Source organism: Sinohyriopsis cumingii, chromosome 9 (genome assembly GCF_028554795.1).
Source record: "Sinohyriopsis cumingii isolate HCF-2022 chromosome 9, ASM2855479v2, whole genome shotgun sequence".
In the NCBI taxonomy this organism is placed as follows: domain Eukaryota; kingdom Metazoa; phylum Mollusca; class Bivalvia; order Unionida; family Unionidae; genus Sinohyriopsis; species Sinohyriopsis cumingii.
In genome coordinates, this window is record NC_142969.1 from 42281282 (window position 1) to 42292196 (window position 10915).

Below are 10915 nucleotides of genomic sequence, written 5' to 3' on the forward strand. Positions count from 1 at the left end.
ACAAAAAACGTGCTGAAAATAGTTATGGTGCTGACTTCTTTTGATGAAGGGTATAGATGGCTTGCTTTGATGAAGAGTGCATGTGTTATTGAAGTCGCCCCCAAAGCCAACTTTGGGTGGCCAAAGAAATGCTCATTTGTTATTGCTGCAGCAATGAAACTGACCGGGTCAAAAAAAAAAAAAAAAAGAAACCAGGAAAACTAGACTATACATTCCCATTTGTTTGTACCCCCACATCGATTTCAATAATGAAAACGTTTAATGTGATAAAAAGTGCACAGAACTAAGTCAATTTAATAACTGATTTATAATTTATATCCTGACTGACCAGAATGGCACTAATGCTGGCATCCCCTGCACCTTTCATGCTTAACAGACTTTCCATACTAACATGGCACCATATTGTGTACACTATGGGCTACTTTATTTCCACCAGACAACATAATGACGTAATTCATCCTATTCGGTAACTGCCGGATAATTCCGTAAATTACCATAACGTTGAGAGTTTGGAATTATATCTGTTTGCACACATGAACATAGAAATTAAACCGCCTGTTAAATCCATGTGAAAGGCAAATTTGTTGTTGTCATTCTTTTCCTTTTCCTTGATTCGACACTGTAAATATCAGAAGCAGGTAACAGGAACTGAAAATGGATCTCGAGCACATCCATCTATTATACTGAAAAACTTCCATTAAGCATGAAACCTGCAGACGATGACAGTGTTAGGGCCACTCTACTCAGTCAGGTTAGAAACTATAAATCAATGAATGAATTGACTAAGTTCCTTGCACTTTCATCACATTAAAGGTTTCCATTATTGAAATCAGTGGGTTTTTTTTTAAAACAAACGGGTTGGTATAGTCAGACTATACATCTGAATCTAACAACCTTGGACAATTTTATTTGTGATTATGGAAAGAAATAAAAAAAATTTGGATTATTTCAACTTTCAAAGACTTTTAAAGACCTAAGGGTAATCTACTTGATTTTCCCAAACTTTCAAGGCCTTGAAAATTCTACCGTATTTTCCCCAAATTATCAAAGTCCTTCAAAGACCGTACGAATCTTGCATGACCCTTAACCACAATAATGACACGTGTTACAATATCTACAAGTTACATATAAGCTATGATCCTAAGCAAAGTCATTCATTACAATATCTACAAGCAATGACCCAGGGAAAAGTCAATTACATACTCAAGATAATGCATCATGTTTGTGTATTTTATGCAAAAACTTTAGAAGTATCAGTGTTTCCTTTACCCTCATTTGTGCATCAGAGACCCCAACATTTTTCCTTTAACCCACAGTTCTGATACCAAGGTTGTTTTTTTTTAACTCAATCTGATCCCCACTTTTGGACCACATGAGAACTTTTCACTTAATTTTGCACCCCTGGAGGGAACACCAAGTACACAAATATTTTGAGTTTCAATTGAATGCAGCAACAAAAAACTTGAACACAATGGTAAATCAAGCATGACATGCAAGACAGGAACTCCTAGCATATCAGTGTATAATCTTTAGACAGTTTAATAGTATCGTAACATGTCAGTGTGTGTGTGTGTGTTTTGGATTTTTAACATAGCTTTAAAAATGTTTCAGTCATATAGCTACACTATCTGCAGTGTGGCAGTTTATAGTGATTTCTAGCACTGGGGCATAATGCTGCAGACTTGAAACATGATGTCCCACCCAGTCACATTATATTGACATCAGGTTGACCAGTCCTAACACTAACCTCTTAATGCTGAGCACCAAGCGAGGCAACTGCTAGTACCATTTTTATAAGTCTTTGGCATGACTTGGCCAAGGTTTGAACCTATGAACTCAAGCATCTGCGGCTGATGCTCTAACCACTATGCCATCTGAGCAGTCTCCTAACATTTCAGCTAAATGCTACATGGTAATGTATGATACATGTGACTTTCAGAAACTAACAAAAATTTCACAAGGGTGAACCAAGTTTTCTGCTTAACCGAGTACATCAGTGTATAATTTCTAGACCTATCATAACATTATCTTAAGAGCTAAATGCCATCACTGATGTAATAAAATTCATCATAATCAAAACTCATTTTAAATCTTCAAGTTTTCCAAACATTCTTTTTCCTGATTTTAAGTTGTCCATGTTACTTAATTCTGAAACACCATATTACTGCCACATTAATAGAGATAGTCCCCACATAGGTACTGTGTAAAATAAATATAAACAAAATGTAACACAATACATTAGTGGAATCTTGTCCTACAATATTCTTAATTTTATTGAACATAAATGTGATAGCTGCAATTAACTGCTAGGAGATTTAACAGGATGCCATTTTTTTCTTTTCACTACAGGCTATGAAACCAAATTATAGGTCTCACCAAATCAATAAACAACTTCTTAAAAAAAATTAAATTGATAGAATTTTTTACATTCATGGTCTGCAGTTTCATTGGGTTAATGGGGCCCCGAGTGGCCGAGTGGTCTAAAGTGCTCACCATTATGGATCACTGCCATCTCACATCTGTCTGCTGAGTTCAAGTCTCAGGCTTGGCTAACATGGGTACGTGAGAAAGCCTGCCAGTAGCTTCTCGTGGGTCAGTGGTTCTTCCAGAGTTCTTCCTCCACCAATTATACTGGCTGCCATGTATAGCCTATCTTGTGCTGAAAAATGGCGTTAAACCCTACAACAACAACATCATTGGGTTAATATTCTAAATTTGTGTAATTTAAATTATCATGTCATTTGTATCATACATGATGTTACGAAATACCTGATATAGCTTGCTTAGACCACCATAAATTCCAGTATTTGACGTGTTTTGCGTGCCATAGTATCTTGTAAATATACTTTTTCTTTGCATCCCGTGATGCCTTCATTGCTTGCGTGGCATATGTGTAATACATATTAACGTGCGCGACTATATATGTTACTTGGGGATCTTGACTGACACAGCCATTAGAAGGAAGTTCTTTATGTGTTTAGCTGTCGGGGCAGGATCGCCATTATGTCTTACTTAGTTTGAGCCAACGAGTTGGGTGAGTTATATTCTTTTTAATTAATGTTCAGTTTCGCAAAACACGTTCAATGTTGTATTATAAGTTTGCGTTGTTTTATTGTACTTGTAGTTTAATTCATCAAGAGTGTATGGCTTATGTAATTTGGTAGCAAGAGATGGTACGATTCGGATTATTAACAGGGATATGAACACATATGCAATACTCCTGTTGGTAGGTTATCTTGTCGCTATTATAACTAATATTGAAGACGTATTATGTATTAGAGTTTTAGTATATGATATTTCAATTTTTTGGTGTCACAGTTGTACGGAAGGAATATTTCAGGTGTGTTAGTATTAATCCATTTGAAATGCTCAGATATTTTAATCTAGATACACAGAAAGTCTATTTGGAAAGTTGTTTCTTTTCATATTCAGCTAAGTGTGGATAACTAGGCGTGGATTAGTAGTTGTGGATAACTAGGTATGAGTGTCTTGGTGTGGATAACTGTGCGGACTGACTAGGTGTAGCCAGAGGCTGCAGCCATAGTGATGAAAGACCGCCAGGAAAGTGCCAACATATATGTGCATGAAAAGTCTGGATGGTTGAAGTGACCGAGATGGGAAGCAGGTCAAAGGGCATATGAAATGTCAAGTAAACATTGGATATACATATAAGAAGGTCATAGTGTTTGACTAAGAGAAATGTCATTATAGTGTTTGACTATAAGAATTTCATTATAGTGTTTGACTATAAGGTCATAGTGTTTGACTAAGAGAATTTCATTATAGTGTTTGACTATAAGAATGCCATTAGTGTTTGACTATATAGGGAAAGGTCAGCATATTGGTTGACCATAAAGACAAAAAGCATGGTAGTGTTTAATTATCTGAGACAATGTTATAATTATTGGCATTTCAAATAATTATATCTGTTCTTCATCATGGTTTTCCATCGGATCCATATTATGTACCTTTGTATTTATTTTGATGTCATGTTACTTCATCATTAGTCTGAGAGAATAATACATCTTTTTAGTGTCACTTGCATATGTATTTGTTATTTTTGGTCTTTGTTACAGACCATAATGAGCATATGTCAACTTGTACTTTATAAAACTCGGGTGATGTCAGGTTACATAAAATTGGTAGACAGAATCACCAGAACTGAGGTAATCACCAGAATGGTCTTGAATTTCAACAATTATGCCCTTGCTTTGACACAATATTTAATTTTTGTATTACATTATATAATAGATCTAACCAATGACCCAGAAATAACTTGAAATTGTATTCATGACAGTCACTGGAAAATCAGTCTGCAATTTTCACATTGTAAAGAGCATGTTTAACATTTTCTTGAACCAATGACAACTGGTTATTAAAAAGGGTTATTAATCATAATGATACACATGTTGCATATCGTTATGATTAATTATTCATAGTCACGATATGATACATTGTCAATACACATAATGACTTGAAGGTCTTTTCATCTTTAGAAGATCTCTCTGTTGTAGGGTGATGACATTTTACACATGTTGACATTCTGTTTATACTTCCTGTATGCAAACCAGATTAAAAATATTCTGAAAAAGATACTTCCAAACAGACTACCTATTATGTGTCAGTGAATTTTATTCAACCTTTTTAAGCCATTTCAGGCTGCTCCATTTAAACTGGGGTTGACTGAAACAGTGAGTATGGAATCTGTGAGTACCGAGACACTAAGTACAAACTGGCACTTTTCGCAGGGAAGGAATCTGTGAGCACAGAAAAACAGTATATGTCACAAAACAGTGTACAGCAAATATGGAACCCAACTGCACTGCAATGCATGACATAGCGTGCAGGACTATAGACCATACTTTACTTCTAGCAGGTGATTTTGCTACCTTTGTAATAATTAAAGGAACTCAAGTAGAAGTATACTTTTATTAAAAAGAACACTGTATGGTTATATTACAAGACACAGATCATTACACCATAGGCTGACAGAAAATACACATCCAATAAATTTGTATCCAAATGTCATTTTGAATGAAGTGTCAGCATAAAAGAAATATAGGTGTAAAACTGATACAAAAATGTCATAATGTTAATTATCAGTAAGAGTCAAGTAACTGTTTTATAATGGCAATGTTGTTTATTATGCAGTTTTACATGTGCATGAGGAAAACATGTATTTTGGGATGCCATCTCTTGATGTGTCATTTGCGCTTAACACAGAACCTTTGGGGCCAATGACCAAAATGCAAGTCAGACTGACTGATGACTTGTTCAGTTCTTCCTAATGTATCTTCATTGCTATCTGTACTCAAGGTTTCAGTACTCAGGCATGTCCTACTTTGCAATCTGTATTGGATGCTTCCATATTCTGTTGTTTCCTGCCACTGTGTATGTGTCTGTGTATGTGTATGCGTGTGATCTGGGTTTTAAAAAATGTCATTTTGCTAAGATGTCTGCAGTGTGGCAGTTTATAGTGATGTCTAGCACTGGGGCATCATGCTGCAGACATGCCCCACCAAGTCACATTATCCTGACACCAGGCCAATCAACCCTAACACTAACCTCTTAATGCCGAGTGCCAAGTGAGGCAGCTGCAACTAACATTTATATAAGTCTTTGATTTGGCTGAAGTTTCCTGCCATTAAGAACTTGAGATCTATACTCTGGGGTTTCTTCACTCAATGATTCCTGCTCTGCATTTTCGTTGTACACAGGCTTTCCATGCTTGCTCTTTCAGTGTACCTCGATTACATGCAGGACTTCCTGGTTTTGCATTGCATGAATGCTTTTTAACATTTATTACCAATTTCCTGTCTTCATTTAAATTTGGAAGTCAGTATGGTATATTGTCAAAAAACAGAAGATATAATGCAATTTCCTTTTGCAATGAAAATCTTATCTAGAACAAGTCCATGTGTAGGATGGGAGACAACAACAGCCAAATCCTTCACACTGTACTTAATTCTGATACAAAACAACTGCCTTGGTCATCAACACTCATTTTGTGAGTGGCAAAGGAAATTATTGACAACAGCTGCTCTGCTTCTACAAATTAACAAGGTGACTAAAACTCCTATGGTTTGGAATCTACCCCATGCCAATTTTGTGCAAATGTTTTTTTTATATATATTATCTCATTGGTATGTTCAGTTGCTGATGATATATATTAGCATAAAAAAGCAGACATTCCAAACTTGTTCCCCATGTATAATTTAAGTACTTTATAGACCATTTTTGACCAAAGTTAATCTGTTGCCTTGTATGTTTCAATTAAGTGTGGATGCCAATCCTTCCATTATGTAAGGCATAGATTAAACTACATGTAGTTTTGACATGATTACTGTTTTATTCCGTACTTGAAAAAAATAATACAAATGAATCATAACTGAATGTAACATGTTTCATTGCGTCACACATTGGAACACCAGACCTCAGTGACACTTCACATGAAAGTGATTACTAAATGATCGGTGAAGCACTTGAACCATACAAGGGGAATCTGGATAACCATACAAGGGGAATCGGGATATATGATATCAGAAGCTGAGTATGCTGACAGGATAAAATATTCAGAATGAAATTGGTTGGTGTGTATGTATGTACAAGGTTTCCAACCATGCAAGTTAAGTAACCATGTTTGTTAACTGCAGAAGGTGAGTGGGTGTTTTCATTAGTTTTTCTTTGTTACTGACAGAAATAAATGCATGTGCCTGCTACAGATGTCTCAGGTAAATCCTCAGTTTAGAAAATAAAAAAGAAAATGGCAAATAATTTTTCATATTTTAATTCACTTTGTAATGATCCTTTACCTTTAGTATTGATGTGAAAAGTCTTGATACAATGATATATTTATTAATCATTTCAACCTAATTATTGACCCCTCCATGCTGAGTATCTGTGTATGTGATTTAATCAAGATTTCCTCAGAGTTTCTATCACAAATTGAATGATTAATTGTGATTTGTGTGCGTAGTCAGATGGTAGTAATCTTCACCTGATTTCAACAAATATAATTAGAAACTTGCATTTTATTTGTATATTGCCTGTATTCAAACTGATCAAGGAATGTGTCATAGAATCACTTATCTCTTTTAGTGCTGGCGGGACTGAGAAAATCCCATAGGCCAACATCCCAGACATTTTATTTTTAAAGTCAGGCAAGGAAAATTTTCTAAGTTCCTTGTCCTACTCAAGCGCTTATTTTCATGCCACAATAAGTTTATCTAACTCACTGTGATCATTCCTGCCCTTTGGGCATACTGTATGCCCCATACTACCTCTCAAACATAAATTACTCACCTTTTGATTTTAATCCAACAACTCTGTCCAATTAAATAAAACAACGCACTTTACCAACATTGGTGTCAATTCCATTTATGAACTGGTTATGTGGCAATGATGATTCAGAGGTTTAATTTTCATGCCTGATATTGCATTTGACGTAGTGAAACATTTATGCTAATTATGGAGCTGTCTCCGTTCATATTTAAAGGATAGTATGTATTTTATGATAAATGTAGAAGCAGTTGACAAGCAAAGTGATATTTACCATTATAAAATGAGTTTACCAAATTGGTTTTGCAAGGCAGTTAATAAAGTAAATAAGCAAGATTCAGAGAAACAAAACTGATGTGAAAATGGAGGGACAAAACATAAAATTGCCATGGAGTGTAAAGTAACTATTTCTGGAATGAAATAGAAGCCCGACTCTGGAAACAAAAGATGTCAAATAAGACACTACTATGAGACAGCTCCATCAGATGGCACCTTATCATGGCTTGATAAATATAAAAAAAATCAGGAATAAAATGAAACAGAGATAATGGTGGAGTGCCTTCATGAGTGGAAACAACTGCCAATGATCGTGGATTACATGTGAAACAGTGCTGAAGTTGCTAACTGGTCTCTTTTATAGGGATATGTCTTAAATGATCATAGGAGGGGATTGGCATCGTGCGAAATGGAATCATACAAATATTCTTTTTATTGCATACCAATGATAGTAATAATATAAATATACAAATGATATTTATTATAGTAAATCACGAAAATATTGCAATAATTTACATATTATCAACTTTTGATCACATTGCCTCAAATGGAAATAAATGTTATCTGGGATAAATAGGCAATTCATTGTATGAAAATAATTCATTACGTAAATGTGAATTAGTAGGTGTCATTTTTCACACTGACACTCACTTTCACATACATAATTCCATTCTGTATTATTAAATTCCATTTCATGTTATGGTTGTACATATTTTTAACAACTATAAAAAACTTGAAATCAAATAAATATTATTATCTATTCATAACTTAAGTAACTTAAAAGTAAGCAACAGTTAATTGTAAACGCTTCATTTCCAATGCCAATTTCTGTAGAACAAAATTAATATGCAACAGCATTAATGACAATAATTGCTTTTAACCTTCAACAACCAAGCAAAATAGTGCTAGCCTTAAGTCTAAAATGAAATAGCATTAAATAGTTGTAAAGCATAAAAAAGGTGTTGCTTCCACCATGGATTTACTTTTATGTAATGGGTTGTTTTTACACAATGAATATCATTTCTGCCCAAAATAACCTTTATTTTCATTTGAGGAAATATGATCAAAGCAAGTAAATGAATAAATCTTGATTATAATTAGAGCAATAGTTATATTTATGCTATCAATAATAAAAATTTATAATAAGAAGAATATTTTCATGATTCCATTTTGCATAAATCTGTTCCATTTCAAAAAATAAACTCCACTGCACATCTGAGACCTACTGCTTTTGTTATATGATGGACATGTCTGGGTCATAACAGTAATCTCAGGAACTTGTGTCACTATATCATTTATTTACTCCATTCTATTGCTTTTTTTCAACATTAAGCTTGTGTGTGCCAACATTAGCTACGATGTCGTAGCCTCAACTTGATTTGTTGTGGTTGAGGCTACGAACTGATCCCATATCATGTAATGGAGCAAAAATAATCGTCACTAAAGTCAGAAAAACAAACAGTGTAGAAATCAAATACCTAAGTATAATCATGTTGTGAAAGAAATTTGGCTTATTTTGAATGTATTAAGCCCTTACGTGATAAAATAAATTGGCATAGTTACTCTAACCTTATCCTGTCCGCCATGACAGATAACGCGAGACTCTCGCCGTGACCCCTTTTCTACGCAAGGCTTGCCAGACCATATTTTGGATATTCTACGCTATACAATTATCAATGAAGTGCGAATAATCGCTTCTTGGTGGAATTTCAAAGTTGCCGATAAACCGCATTTACTTTTAATGCGCAGAATTTCTGACCCAAACAGCGCCAAAATTTTACTACGAATTGTTTGCATTTCCAAAAAAGGCGCCAATGTCCTTATATATGGCACACAAACAAACGAGGCTGAGAATGGAAGTAATCATTACTTGTAATAACAAGGCGGACTATCTAAACAAAAATATTGGCTAAAAAAGGTAAACGAGATTTTACAACTATTTCTACAATGATTTTCGTTATATTCGGTATTAAATAAGAGGACTACTCAATTTATTGGATTACATGCAAGGAATATGTTTAAAGTGTTATTATTAGGCTAAAAGAGCGCCGGGTGTGAATCACACCCGGCTTGCTCCATTTACACGTATATGCTCATGTTAGTACCCTGTCCACGAGGTACGAGTAAGGGTACTAATATTAGTACTATGCCAACATGTGCTGGCCAATAAATAATAACAACAGTAATGTGCTAAACAGTGACTATCGCACGATAGTTTCAGTATCAAAGAACACCGAAAGGAAAACAACTAGGAAGGTTAAATCAATAAAATAAATTAAAAAAATCACTTGAACGACTTTATGGCTGAATAATACCGAATATTGCCGTTAGTTCCGGTTCATTTCGGTGATTCTATCCGCATACAATGTGCCACCCCACCCCACTCCCCGCACCGGGGGTAAACGGGGGGTAGAATACTAACTTGGCATAATATTCGTCAAGATCTTCAATCATATGTCATCAAAATTTATAATTTACATGCAAAATATTTACGCAAAGAGCTAATTATCACTACAATTAAGTCGAATCATGGTTTCAAAATATTGAATAAGACTCTAACCTTGCGCGCCTCGCACTCGACCTTCCACGGAATTGGCCATATCTTCGAGACTATTTCCAATCCACTGCTCTGAAAAATAAAATAATTTTTTAAAATCGTTAGTTGTTCGGATTCATGGTGGTTTGTATAAGAACCGAGCGTTAGTCACTTTGAAATTAAATACCATAAGTGAATAGCAACAGACCTGCTTGGACGCAGCCATCTTTCCTTATCACGTGAACGAAACAATTTGATTGGCTGTTGCTACAAAATGCTTTTTTTTTCCGGCATGTTTGATTTGGTGACCGTCCAAGAACGATGTATAAAAACTATATGAATAAATAAATGACAATAGCAGGAAGGAGTTATTAATCTTGGCGCGCACGTGTGTGCATTGTTGCTGTGGCTTTAACGTCGTTTTTCAGCACCCGATAGGCTATAGGCAGTGGCGGATTAAGGCTCACTGGTGCCCTAAGCACTGACAAATCTTGGTGTCCCCCTCCTTTCCACGTACACCTGGGAAGATAACCCTAGGGTGCACCATGATCAAGAAACATAACATTATGATCAATTTGCACTAGTTTTGTAAAAAAAATTTTTACAAATCTTCATTCGTTTTTTTTCTTTTCACCCTTTTCTCAACTTTGTGGTGCCCCCTTTGACCGTGGTGCCCTAAGCACGTGCTTACTCTGCTTAATGGTTAATACGCCCCTGGCTATAGGTGGCGGTAATGGAGAAAGAACCGGGAAAAACCACGGTAAAAAAATTCATCGATCCAAGGGAAACGATGGGCACTTTCAGACAAGCTTTGTCACATACTCA

At 35.3% G+C, this 10915-nt stretch overlaps 1 protein-coding gene across 2 annotated transcripts in view; it reads right to left on the minus strand.

The window, feature by feature from the left end:
• The window catches only part of LOC149791627 (electrogenic aspartate/glutamate antiporter SLC25A13, mitochondrial-like), a 113582-nt gene extending 103242 nt beyond the window's left edge, over window positions 1-10340 (minus strand). For both annotated transcript variants that reach the window (XM_089970184.1, XM_089970183.1), the window contains exons 1-2: window positions 10299-10340; window positions 10115-10183 (exon numbers count right to left, since the gene is read on the minus strand). In XM_089970184.1, the coding sequence (XP_089826310.1) occupies window positions 10115-10183; window positions 10299-10316 (87 nt within the window). In that variant the 5' untranslated portion in view covers window positions 10317-10340. The remainder of the gene's footprint in view (window positions 1-10114; window positions 10184-10298) is intronic.
• Between the last annotated feature and the right edge of the window lie 575 nt (window positions 10341-10915).